The following is a 13,713-nucleotide window of genomic DNA, read 5'->3' on the forward strand; positions in this document are numbered from 1 at the left end:
TTGGGGATGTTCAGAATAAGAGGAGCTGCTGCGTTCTGAACAAGTTGTAGCCTATTACTCAAATCCAAAGGTGCCCCCAGAAAGAGAAAATTAGCATAGTCTAATATTGATGTAATTATTGCATGGACAATATCTTTCCTAGTGACCTTTGGAATCAATCAATCAATCAGGGGTTTATATAGCGCAGTTACTCACCCGTAATGGTCTCAAGGCGCTGAGGGGGCTGCTCCGTAGAGTGCTGTGGTCATCTGAAAAGCCAGGCCTTGAGGTCCTCCCTGAACTGGAGCAGTGTAGGGCTTTGCCGGAGGTGGAAGGGGAGATCGTTCAAGGTCTTGGCTGGAGGTAGGAGAAAGACTTTCCACCACTTCTGGTCTTGTAGATGCATGGAATGGTGGCCAGAGAGAGGTCGGCTGATCGGAGGTTTCTCTTGGGTGCGTGGAAGGAGAGGCGGTTGTTTAGATATGCTGGCCCGATGTTGTTGAGGGCCTTGTATGCATGCATGAGGAGCTTGAAGGTTCTTCTTCTTTCAGTGGGGAGCCAGTGAAGGCCGCTGAGGTTTTGGGTGATGTGGCTGCAGCAGGGGATGTCCAGGATCAGTCTGGATGCGGTGTTCTGGATGGTCTGGAGCTTGCATAGGAGTTTTTTGTTAATTTCGGCATAGATGGTGTTGCCGTAGTTCAGTCTGCTGTGATGAGGGCGTGTGCGACTGTTTCTCTGGATTCTGAGGGCATCCATTTGAACGTGTTCCGAAGTATGATGAGGGTGTTGAAGCAGACTGAGGATATGGCATTGATCTGGTGGTTCATTGTGAGTGATGAGTCCAGTATGATCCTGAGGTTTTGTGCATGGTCTGTCGGGGTGGGGGGTGGTTTCTGAGTGCAAGAGGCCACCAGGTGTTGTCCCATGCTGAGGGGGTGGAGACATGGATGAGGACTTCTGTTTTCTCAGAGTTTAGTTTCAGGCAACTGTCCTTCATCCGGGTGGCGACGCCTTTCATCCCTTCTTAGAATTTGTGCCTGGTGATGTTGAGTTCCTTGGTGAGGGAGAGGATGAGCTGGGTGTCGTCGCCGTAGGAGACGATGTTGAGCCCATGGTTTCTGACGATGGTTGCGAGGGGGGCTATGTAGATGTTGAAGAGGGTGGGGCTGAGGAAGGATCCCTGGAGTACTCCGCATCTTGTCTTTGTTGGTTCTGAGAGGTAGGGTGGGAGTCTGAATTCCTGAGTTCTGCCTGTTAGAAATGAGCTTATCCAGTTGAGGGCCTTTTCTCAGATAATGACGTTGTGGAGTCTGGTGCCTAGTGTGTGGTGGGAGACGGTGTTGAAAGCAGCTGAGAGGTCCAGGAAGGAATTTAAAAATCTTTATGAAAGATTTCAGTAGAGAAAACCCAAACCCTGCAGTAGACTTTACATTAAATTTACATGAGAAGGTCATATCTATTTTCACCCCAAAATTTTTGCAACAGATGTTGGCGAAGGGGGTTCACCGAACCTTGTAGGCTGTATTTTCATTATATCAAGAGGAGAAGAGGTACCCCAAAACAATATTTCAGATTTATTCAAGTTGAGGCATAGGCAGCTATTATGCATTCAATCTGCTCATGACACAAGCTTGAAGCCCCAAGATTGTACGATAGGGGCTAGCTGGGCCATATAAATATTAACCAATGTAGGTTTAAGTGCTGACCCCTGTGGAACACCACAACTCATCTCCATATAGCACAAGGTGTATTGAGGAAGATGAACAATTTCGTTTCTACTGGGCAGATGGGATTTTATCCAATTCCAGGTAATATCGACTATGTTTTCCTTTTCCAACTACTGCAATTAGATATCATGTGAAACTCTATCGAACAAGTCAAGGAAGATTACTAGAGATTTTCTTCTTAGGTCGGGCTTGGTTCTATTGAAGTCTGTTACCTCAAAAAGGGCTGATTCAGTACTAAAGCTGGCACAAATGCCAGATTGTGATGGGTGATGAAAGTTGTTTTCAATGTGTCTAGTAGTCTAGAGGTTGGCCAGTGTCTCTAACTTTTGTCCTAGAACTGGGCGTAAAGAGATAGGTCTGTAATTGCCTGGGCTAAGCAGATCCAAGTTCGTTTTTTTTAAAAGTGGCAACACCAGCGCCTTTTCCCAGACTAAGGGAACAGATCCAGATTCCAGAGGCAAACTAAATAAGGAGTTGTTTCGAATATTTAAAGAGGTCCACCCCATGACAAAATGTGTGGAGGACAAACATTCATCGGGGAGCCAAATCTAACTTTCTGAAGGATCCATACTGAATCAGCTAAGGATATTTTCTCGAACGTGCCTAAAAAAGAGTCTTTCCAATGAGGACGTTGTGCTTGAAGTGCCCTAAGGGACTCTACGGTCCTTACGTAGTTAAATTTAGAAAAAACTTTCCACTTTTTTATAGAAAAAAGTTGATACATTATTGGCAAACCGCTGAGATGACAGAATAGTTTGTTAGCCAGCATCAGGGTTGAGAAAGTTCTTCTCTTTCTTCTCTGGTAGCCTGATATTCCGAGGCTCTTCACCTACTTGTGCAGCGGCCGGGCTTGGCTCCGCCACACCGTCTTCGTCATCGACCTGCCGGGCTTGGCTCCGCCGGTCGAACTCCATCTCCCAGCAGCCTCCAGGGGAGGCGACGACGCCAGCTAACAGCGCGCCAGGTGGCGCATAAAGCACCGGCAGGTCCCTCGTCCCGCGAGGACGCGCGCGGGACGCGCCGGACGAAGCCCGGACTAAGGGCGGACAGTCTAAGACAGTCCGAGACTGGCAGAGACTGGGCTGGGCCAGTTACTCTGTCCGTTACCTTCAAGGTGAGACTTTTCCATTGCTCGTGGTCCTACTCGGTCTCCATTGTTTACAGACATTGTTGAACTGCGGTTACGCTGCTCTGGGGGTTTGGGATAACACGTCAACATATACACATAGGATTCTTGGAAAGATTACTGTATACTGGTGCACTATGTCTAGTAAAAAGCTATCTCCGGCTAGAAATACTATGGACAACTACTTAGTCCAGGTAGTTGCTAAAATCAATAGCGAAAGGAGATCTTCACTTGGGTTGGGTGTATCTTCTAAATCATCTACACCCACCTTATTGGCACCAGACTTGGCCCAATCTCCTGAGTTAGCCAACAGTAGTAGCACTGCTGCAATATTTGACCATGTTGATAATGCGTTTTCGGCTCAGATAAGCTGTTTAGTAGAAGAGAGTGACAATGAGGAGGTGGCTGAAGTACATCTAACTGAGAAAAAAGCCCCTACCCCAGTGCCTGCACCGCGTAGTACTAGAGGTGTCAGAAAGAATCAGCCCAAACGTGGAGGGCTTCGATCAAGCCGGAAAAACCCCTCTAGTAATATAGTGGTGGAGGAAGATGGATCAATTGATGATAATTCCATGTCCTTAGCAAACGAGCAATTTAAAAAACTGTCGGGCATGATAGACCTAAAGGTTAAGGGTATTGTAAAGCCATTGGTAGGCATGATAGAGAAGCTCACTAGCGAGGTGAACCGATTAGGGGATCTATTGAATAAAGCATTAGCTGAAGTAGAAAAGCTGCCAGATGAAGTCGCTAATAGGGCTGGGCTAGTGCTAGGCACCACTACACATGTGGGCGACGGCGGTGCCTTCCCTTTGCTCAACCAACCGGTGGCTCCTCAGGTAGCTACATTAGATGGTGAGCGGGGGGAAGCTGGCCCTCCAGTTGTACCTACTGCCCCGGAACCTATGAAAGGTTCGGTTGAGCTTATAGTTGAGGCTTCTCCTCTAGTCCTGGTCCTAGCTAACGTTCCCACATTGGCTCCAGGACAGGATGAAACTACTTCATCCTTGTTGTCCAAAGCCCTACACTGGCTGACAGATAACATGAAGATAACTCCCTGGGGCAAGCAACAGTTGGCAGAAGAACTAGTTATGGCCAGGAAGGTGAAGTGGATCGGAAACAGTCCAAAAAGATTCAGGGGTGATTGTGTCGTTTTGAATTTCTCAGACCCAGAAGTTTTGACCAACATATTGCCCAATATTCTACCGCCACAGCGTAGATCTACTGAGATTATTCCACTCACTTTAGACTTCTTTTACTATCAGAGTGGGAGCGTTCCTAACCGGTGTACGTTAAGGACAAGATGGAATGTGGTTTCAACCAAGGGGAGGAGGGCTACCCAACCTACTGAGTGGGGATTAAATCTGGAGAATAGGTATTCAGCTCTTTCTAATCTGAACGATTGCGATTGACTTCCTGCGGGCAAAAGTTTAGCAGTATCCGCTACAACCGATCAGAGCTTATGCAGCTTGCCCGTCCAAAATGTCAATTGTTGTAGAAATGGGATGAAGACTAAACCGGGGGCCGTTTCTGGCAAGAGGGATCCTCAAACAGTTACGGTCCCATCTACTGTTCACTGCAATCTTGTAGTCGGTTCTCAGGGGGCAGGTATCAGTGCTACTACAAGCAATATAGCCCAGTTAAGTCCAGTAGTGTTAGTAGCAGGTGAGCCTAGAATCCCGCATGTTATTCCTGAAGTGTTAGTTGGCCGTTTCTCTGGGGGGGCGAATCTAATCTCTTGGAACTTGGCTGGGCTGTCCTCTAAACTAGATTGTGGGGACTGGCTTGGCTTTGTAAGCTTATTCGATGTGTGCATATTCCAGGAGACTTGGGCTTGCGAACCTGTTTTTGTGTTAGGATATCTAAATTTTTCTGTACCAGCGATAAAGGGTCCAAAAGGGAGACCAATGGGGGGTCTCACAATTTGGGTCCGACAGTCCCTTAAATTCACAACCAAAAGTATAGGGACTAGTCACAATGACATCCAGTTGATCAGGATAACTAATGATATTCTAGGGTCACTTGACATTTATAATATATATGTTAGAAGTGCTAAGGGAGGCCGATCCGAAGTATTAATTGCCTTAGATAACTTTCTTGATATATATTCCTATGACAATAATATTGTTATTGCAGGCGACCTTAATAGGACGTTCGAGCCTTTGGTCGCGGGTGAGTTCGACTGTGGAGCAGAAGTGGACTCCCATTGGGGTATCCCTGAGTTACAAGTGAAGCCAGTCATACGTTGGACTGAGGACATAATAGCTCTGAATGCCATGTGTCTCGAAAAAGGTCTGAGAGCTCTGAATGGAAGAACAGCACGGGATAAAAATGGCTCTATGACTTTTGATAATGGGAGACATAAAAGTCGAATAGACTATGTAATCTGTAGCATGACTCTGTGGCCATCTGTCTGTGACATGGAGGTTGTCGTGAGACCCGAGAGCGACCACAACCCCCTATGCGTGGAGCACAAATGGTGGACTGCTAGGTCTAACTCCATCTGCTCGAATGCTCTTGTTCCGCCTTTGATCATCCCAGCAAATAATATGCGCAGGCTCAAGTGGGCTAGTGTAGTGACCAATCCGCAGGCCATTGATACTATTAATTATGAAACTGACCAAGCTATATTAGCTATGGAATCAATTTGTGTTTCCTCCTCTGGCTTGGGGGATGTGGTCAACATCCATGATACCCTCTTTGGCAAGATCAAAGAACATTTTTTAAAACCTGCTAAGCGAAATGGAGCAATAGCTTATAAAGATGCAAGATGGTACAACGCCGAATGTAGGGCGGCTCGACTTGCTCTGGGTCATGCCATCAAGAGGAGGGAGCCCGCGACCATCTGCTTAGCCAGAAAGGGTTACAAAGCCTGCATAGCGAAAGCCAAGAGAGATTGGGATGAGCAACATTGGTGTAAATTGAAAAAAGCTAGTGATAGGAAGGACTCCAGAGTGTTCTGGAACATCATCAAATGGGGTAGTGAGAGAGTAGAGGAACCCCCTAATAATAATGTGTCACAAGAGGATTGGGTTGAATTTTTTAGTTCACAATACACTCTTAATATTCAGATTACAGGTGAGGACAGGTTCATTATGACCTTTTCCCAAGGTAATCTTTTTACCTATAAGGAGGTTATGTCTGCCATTAATGCAGTGAATAGAGGGCGTGCTCCCGGGTTGGATGGCGTCCCTGCCGATATATTTTTAAATGATAAAGAGCGATGGTGTAAATATATTCATTTACTTACTAATTTCATCGCTAAGGGAGCAGAGGTCCTGGCCTCATGGAGAGAGGAGCTGTGATCATCCCCGTGTTTAAAAAGGGTGACCGCGCACAGCCAGGTAATTATAGGCCAATAAGCCTTATAGACACTGTGCAGAAAATAGTTGGACGTGTGGTTGTAAATAAGCTCCTTGACTGGGCCGAGGACAATAATATCTTATCACCCTACCAAGTGGGATTCAGAAGGGCAACAAGCACGGTGGACCAAGTGTTCCGCTTTCAATTGCTACAGTGGAAGACCGTGGTGCTCGGGGGAGGCAGCCTATATGCGGCTTTTGTCGATTTAAGGGCTGCTTTCGACCTGGTGCCACGGGCCAAATTGTGGCAAGTTTTACAGAGTCTGGGGGTTCCTATGGAATTATTGACCTTGATAATGCGCCTCCATGAGCTCACTTTTGCTAAAATTCAGTGGGGCGGCTATGGGATGGTCACATCTGACTTTCCAGTTGAGCGAGGGGTTCGACAAGGGTGCTCAATGGCTCCAACTTTGTTTACCTTGTTCATAAATGGTGTTGTCTCCCGTATGGTACCAGCTTTAGTAGATGCTCCCTCTCTTTCAGGTCTAAAAATCCCCATATTAATGTTTGCGGATGACACGCTTATTCTATCTAAAACCCCTAGTGGCTTGCAGCGTGCTCTGTTAGTTTTTGAAAATTTCTGTGGGGAACATGGATTAGAGGTGAACGCAACTAAAACTAAACTTATGATCTTTAATCTGCACCGCAATTTTAAGTCCAAAATTGTTATGAGCGGTCGGTCTCTTGAAGTAGTAAACTCGTTTACATATCTGGGTATCCACATTGCAGACAATAACAGGTGGAGTCAGCATATAAATATTGCCACTCTGAGACACAAACAACTAGCGGGTGCCATTAACTCAGAACACAGGAAGTCTTTGACTAAACCTGTTAAGCCAGCTTTGCTGGTTTACGAAGCAAAGGCAATTGGTTCCGCACTTTATGGTGCGGAGATGTGGGGCTTTGAAAATTTGAATCCCTTGCAAACCTCAGAGAACAAATTTTTACGGTCACTCACTGGCACACCAAAAAGCACTCCGCTGTTGCCTTTAAGATACGATCTTGGTAGGAAACAAATTAAGGACCTGGCCAGCTTACGACCAATCTTGTATTGGCGAAGGCTTAGGACCACTCCCGAGCTCTCGCATTATGCTGAAGGTTTCATTGATGTCATAAAGGCGGATACCTTCCATAAAATAAGTTGGCTCAAGTCACTGAAAGCCACACTGTTTGAGCTTGGGTTGAGTTCTATATGGCTAGATCCAGCAGGTGCATTATTTCCCACCAAGTCTGCCCTAAAAAATATATTTTGGGAAAATGTTGCTAACAGGAGCCTGAGTAGATCTAGCAATGGGGCTATGTCTGTGGGTTTTCTTGAGGTTAAACTGTATCCCGCTTTGGAGTTGTATTGGGATATTACCTCAAAGCCAGGTGACAGAAAGCTTTTATTCCAGCTGAGAGCTGGAGCCCTACCAATAAGATCATTGACTGCTAAATGGGGTACAGGGGGGAGTGACACCTGCCCAGCTTGCGGTACGGGGAAGGAAACACTTGGTCACTTCTTGTTTTCTTGTAAAGCTTACTGTGCTCCAAGGCGTGTCTGGTTAGCACCTATGTGCAGGAACCTTGGGACGTCCTGTAGTTCTGTTGCCCTCCGTATTATATGTTCAAGCTCACTTACATGGATAACAATAGCCACAGCTAAATATATTGGTTGGGCATGGGCGATCAGAGACTGCTAGTTGATTAACTATTCTCTGTCTGCAAAATTTGTCTTTAGGATTTTGTTACCATTGCTTTCTAAACTACAAATGTTTTGGTATTCAGATAGAGACTGCTAGTTGTTTAACTATTCTCTGTCTGTATTATTTGTCTCCATGAATTTGCCATCACTGCTCCTTAGAATGTCAATGTTTTTATAACCTTCCATAAAACTATGAATGTTTTGGTATTCAGATAGAGACTGCTAGTTGTTTAACTATTCTCTGTCTGTATTATTTGTCTCCATGAATTTGCCATCACTGCTCCTTAGATTGTCAATGTTTTTATAACCTTCTATGTTTTTTGAAATGTACTAAACTCTTTTTAAATTATTTAATTGAGGGAAATTTTATAATTGTGTACTCTATGAATTCAATAGTGCAGTGTCATTGTGATTGACTGAAAATTTAATTCAATTTTAATATTCTGTGTATATTCTGCTTTTATGAGTAATTACTCGAATAAAGCACTATTTGACTTGACTTGAAAGGAATTTACTATTTTAAAAATAGTTCTTGGCGCACTGTCTGCTTCTGCAATTTGTTTAGAAATCATATTGGCTTTCGCTCTCTTGATATTTTTCCTAAAACTTTTTAAGGGCTTACTGTATATATGAATTTGTCCTCGAGGGCATATTTAGGACACCATTTTCTCTCCAGCTTTTTACAGGTGAGTTTTGCTGCTTGCGGAAGCGGAGACTCTTTTCCGAATGGGCCACACTAGAGATGCTACTTTATCAAATCCCATCCTCAGGTCTAGATCAAAAGATTTGACCCCCTCATCAATACCCCCTGATAAATTCACAATAACTTGTAAACATATTTGTTCAGATCTAAATCTGAAATTGAGTGCCATGGAGGGATTGTGTCTAATTGTTTATTCTTAGACGTCTGAGCCGTAGAAATATTTATGTAAAAGGGGACTAGGGGGTGATCTGACCAAACTAATGGAAAAGGTTGAAGGTTGGAAAACATTTCAGGTAAAATATGGCCACCTTTATGCATAGGGCCATGAACCTTTTGTAAGAGTTTAAAATCCGACATAGCCTCAATTAACTGCCCAATAGCTCTGCATTGAGGATCATCTACATTAAAATTACCGTCTCCCAGCAACATAAATAAATCGCTCTTAGGGGAGAGAATGTGGCCCAGGACATATGGGCACTTCTTCTAAGGCCCAGCACTACTCTGGCTGCAGTGTTTTACACCAACTGAAGCTTTTGCAGAGCAGGATTGAGCAGTATCTAAGAGGGCCACCATTACTGTTGCACTTGAGTTAGATAACTTAAGATACTGCGCTTTGGTGCTTGATTCCGCAAGGATAGCTACAATTGTGCAATCGTGATTTACTCTAGATTTTGGTAGTGGGTAAGAAACTGAAAAAGAGCCTGAGATACAACATGAGTCAGTTAATTAAACACAATAAACTCAATGCCCAGTCAGGCTTTAGAATACACACAAGATTAGGACTCAATTTTAAAGGTAAGTAAACTAGGGCAATTAAAAATAATAAACGAACAAATTAGCCAAAGAGCATTGCGCAGCATCAGGTTGAATAGGATTGCTAATTCCCATTGCAAGTGTGTTCTAGGTGCTGGAGTTTTGGAACAGCGGGCCCTAAGGTAACAACCTACGGTCACATATAGGTTCCAATTCCATCGCCAACTTCCCGACCAGGGGAAGAGGGTGCAGTATGAAACAGATGGTCTCATGCAGTTACTTTACAAGGAGATGTAAACATGGCTTGGAATTACAGTAACTTGTGGTAATTTGGTAATTATGGGTTTGGGTGCAGACAAGCTCTAAGAGCTTCTCAAAATGTACTAATGTATCCCGGATGGAGCCACTTCATGACAGGAGTATGCAAGGATTATCAGTGTATTAAAGGGAGCAGTGCCCAAAACTATTGCAACAGCTCCTTAGTGTTTTCTTATGAAGAGCTCTGTCGATGCATCTCAAGCTTGCCGGCAATCCACCTCATCCCTGCCCCAACAGCCACCCTTGATGTGTCCTGTCCATCCTCTAGCAGCCTTTGCATACTGTGCTCATAGTGTTCCAGTGAGTTCCACAGCTTTTTTACATTTCTTTTTTTGAAACTACAGGAATTGCCGCGTAACGTCCAGGAAGTCCTCGGCCTCGTAGGCAGCAAATCAACGACCCCCAGCACGGAGAATGGCATCTCTCCGCAGCCTCTTTCCCCTACCCAGGCCCGGGAGCTGGACCTCACCGACAGCATCTCAGCCAGCCAGCCCGACAGCAGCATCGAGATCTTACCCACGGAGGACAGTGCCACCTCGCAGAGCTTGTCTCCCTAACTGACCATGCTGGACCTCCCCTCGCTCCATCCAGGGGGCCATAACCTCAACTCTTTACAAAGTGCACTTTAACTAGGAACCAACCTGGGCCTTGTGTGATCAGCGCATCGAAAACAAGACATTTAACTCTGTTGTATTTAAATAAAGAGCTCCCTGGCCGTTCGAAGGTGACGCCTCTGGGGTCGCACTGGCAGTATTGTAGAATAGGATATGTGGATCACATGATTCTGGGAGCTGGTTTGAATGCACCGCACCGTGTCTGTGTTTTCTGACCGTGTGTCTTACATGCTTTGCTTGTATTTTGAATGTTAGAGCCTGTTTCATATGTAGCGTTTTAACCATGTTTCGCTTTGTGTGAGGGCATGTTTGCAAGAATGTTGTTTCTGGACAGCATCTGTTGTCTCAGAGTGTGTGCGGGACATGCATAAAGCAATTTCTCGATTGTCTGACAAAGCTTTACTAACTCTTAACTTTAAAGTACCTGGTGCACTGTGAGGACTGGGCCTCATAATATACTAACACTTTTTAAGTACTTTAACGTTTAGATCAGAAACATTTACGTTGGTCGTCTGTCTGTCCATGTAAATGTAAATGTAGGTATACTTGTAAAGCGCACTGCCGCCCCATCTCGGGGCATCCTGGCACTGTATACCGCTGTGGAACCCATCCTGGCTTTCCCTGTGAGATGCTCCCTACTGGGCACCCCCAAGGTGAAGCCAGGCATCCCAGCGCTATTGGGGCCGTTGTGGAAATTAAGCAAGCTATTGCCCAGAGTTGCAGAGTGGGACCCATGATTAGAGTAGGCACCGAGGCGAGAATTATCGAGTCCGCGGACATTGAGCCCAAGACCCTGCCGCGTCGGGAATTGAACCCTGGTCCCGGGCCAGACCTCTGCATCAGGGTCTGCCGCTCTAACCATTGAGCCACACTTCTCCGCTTCTCCACTATTCGAGAGTTTCCAAATATAAACTGAATATAGAATAGTAAATGCGCACTTCATGGAATCAGTGATCTTCCTTGTATTAATAGATGATGGTGTGGTGTGTATGTTTGCATCTGTGTTTGCAAACGTGTGTCTGCTTGTTTGTAGGCATTCAAATAATTTGCTTTGAATCTGTCTTGATAGTTTTGATGTGTATGCAGGTGTCTGCTTGCCATTTTTAGTGGTAAGGGTGTTTTAAAAACTTTCTGTTTATACATAAGGGACAGTCTTTATGTGTGTGTTTGCAAGCATGTGTTCAAATGCTTGGTTTTTAAAAACAGTTGTCTGCATGTATGTTGTGTGCTTAAGCCTGAGTTGGTTTTCTCTTGTGTTCATCAGAGTGTCCATCACTCATACATCTGTAATTGCAGGCTTGCATAGTATGTATTTGGCTGTTCGTTTTACACATTAGCAGTAATAAACTTGATTCTCCAGCTTGGCTATGAAAGAAAATCGCACACAGTTGTGGATGTTGCATTATCTTTTTTGCTTATTCTGCCAGAGGTAAAGTAAACATAAAGTACTTTCCCTGGAGTAAACATTACTGAAACTGCGTTACCCACACACTGTATTAAACACATCCATTCAGGCTACAGGGTATTCATTAACCCACGGGTAATTTCTTTTTTTTGATGTCTGTCCAAATATAAGTGCAACATACTAAAAACTTAAATCACAGGCACTATGAACATGGTGGGGATGTGGAAAAACTCGCTGAAGTGGCTTGGGAATAATCCAAGCTCTTCCACAGAGTCCTTATCTAATTTATTTACCATTGGTGCTAAATATGGGATCGCTGAAGACCCGGATGTCCTTCACTCTCAAGACGTGCCAATTCTGAAACAGATAAAAGGGCTGTTAGTATGGAGTGCAAGGAAGGGCTTGAAAACCTAGACCTTCATATTCGTTCATAAAACTTAAAACAAAGTATCACAGGTAGCTATATAAATCAGCGCTTAAATGGGATCTGATTTTAAGGTGGATTCAGAAGCAGGCAGTATCTGTTCAAAAGAGAATGCCTCGGAAGTTGAATTCTTAGCACAGCCTGCTGAAATTAGTATGTCCAGGATAGAGCCACTTGATAGGTGTCGAGAAGATAACCCCTACATCACTGGGTGCAAACAGAGAAATTGCAATAACTTGTTGGTACTAAACTACTTTCACCCTTTTTGCCAGTAAACGATTAGAAACAATTAAAATGGATTCCTATTGAAATCAACAGCTGCAAGAACACTAGCATAGAATTTGAGGCTCAGTGCTTTTAAACATTTAGACCATCTTGAAAATCTGCATGTGTGATATAATAAGTCTTGCTACGAACATAGATAACAATATTTAATTGAAAAAATGGTTCACTTTCAGAGTCATAACTACAAAGCTCAAAATTGATAAAAATGTAAATTTTTTGTTTTCGGATAAAAACAGCAAATTCCAAATTAGCATCCTCTAAGGAGGTGTATTTTGTATCTATCGTTCGAGGCTTCCATGCTTTTAAACACATCGGTGTGAGTCCAAGCCACCCAAAATCATAATGGGGAATTTCTCACTTGCTGTTGTAGCAAATCTGATAAAGGTGATGGTCCCTAAGGGTGTGGTGTGTGTGTCTGTGTGTTGCAATAAAAAACAAAGATATTGGGTAAGTGAAGCTCCAACAGTAAGAATGGTGGTTCTAGATTTTGCCTAAGACCATTCCTGAAGCGTGCAATTGAGGGGACGCCTTTCATGTGTACGGGCAGATTGTTCCAGACTTTTGCCCACAGTGAGAACATGTTTTTTCTCCCTTCTAAGAATGTTCACCTATTTGCCCTTTGGTGAGAAAATATATTGGTTAAGAGTGTAACACTCAAAGGTCTCCTAGAGTTGTGAGGGTTATTCTCATTTTGGCATTAAACATATGGAATTTCAGATAATTTTCTGTGACCCAGTGAAGCCTCGTTCTGTCCTCAGAGACATGACCATTGATCCACTGACTAGCCTGACTTCTTCACCCATAGAGAACGCATAGACCTTAGATTTGTTTTCGTGTGGTGTAATGAGTTCCCAGATATCCCAATAATGTTTACTTGGACCTTTGTGCTTTGTATGATCTCCCTCTTAGTTTTAGCTGAGTTCAGTTTTCAGCCAGCCGACACTAATCTGCCTCTTCTTTTTCTTGTCTCTTCCCATAAATCCATTGACCGAAATCATGACCATGTTGCCTAATAAGATAAATCAATGGGTTAATTTGCTAGCATTAAAAAAAAGGGACTCCACCATCCATGATTATTCAACTGACCCACAGTCCGCAAACTCGACCTTTTGTTTCTGATTGATGAGTAGGGAACTAAACCAGCATCAGGGTGTACGTTTTGTTTTACAAATGGTGAACAGTTTGGCTAGAAAGAACTCTGGGTTGATAATGTTTAAGGTCCAGGATAAGTCTAGTAACACCACCAGGGTCTAGTAATACCACCAGGGTTTCTTGTCCCTGGACACTTCCATAAGCATGTCTTCACAGAACCTGTGCCTGAAACCTAGATTAAATC

At 44.1% G+C, this 13,713-nt stretch overlaps 2 protein-coding genes across 15 annotated transcripts in view; one reads left to right on the top strand and one right to left on the bottom strand.

Moving 5' to 3' along the window:
- The window catches only part of TBC1D17 (TBC1 domain family member 17), a 738,599-nt gene extending 726,953 nt beyond the window's left edge, over nt 1-11,646 (top strand). Inside the window, exon 17 of the mRNA XM_078655234.1 lies at nt 9,994-11,646. Coding sequence (XP_078511360.1) covers nt 9,994-10,206 — 213 coding nt within the window. The 3' untranslated portion in view covers nt 10,207-11,646. The remainder of the gene's footprint in view (nt 1-9,993) is intronic.
- Nucleotides 1-13,713, bottom strand: part of LOC144770585 (uncharacterized) — a 655,819-nt gene that overhangs the window by 445,439 nt on the left and 196,667 nt on the right. For 8 of the 14 annotated variants that reach the window (XR_013598934.1, XR_013598933.1, XR_013598936.1 and 5 more), the window contains one exon: nt 11,962-12,025. The exons of 4 other annotated variants lie outside the window; for them this stretch is intronic. Coding sequence is in view for 4 of the 10 variants with exons in the window: in XM_078655237.1 (XP_078511363.1) it covers nt 11,962-12,025 (64 nt within the window). In the remaining 6 variants the exon portion in view is untranslated. Of the gene's footprint in view, nt 1-11,888; nt 12,026-13,713 lie in introns of those variants that run through there. 2 more of the 14 variants (XR_013598935.1, XR_013598940.1) reach the window with 2 other exon arrangements.

Source organism: Lissotriton helveticus, chromosome 7, assembly GCF_964261635.1.
Source record: "Lissotriton helveticus chromosome 7, aLisHel1.1, whole genome shotgun sequence".
NCBI classification, from domain to species: domain Eukaryota; kingdom Metazoa; phylum Chordata; class Amphibia; order Caudata; family Salamandridae; genus Lissotriton; species Lissotriton helveticus.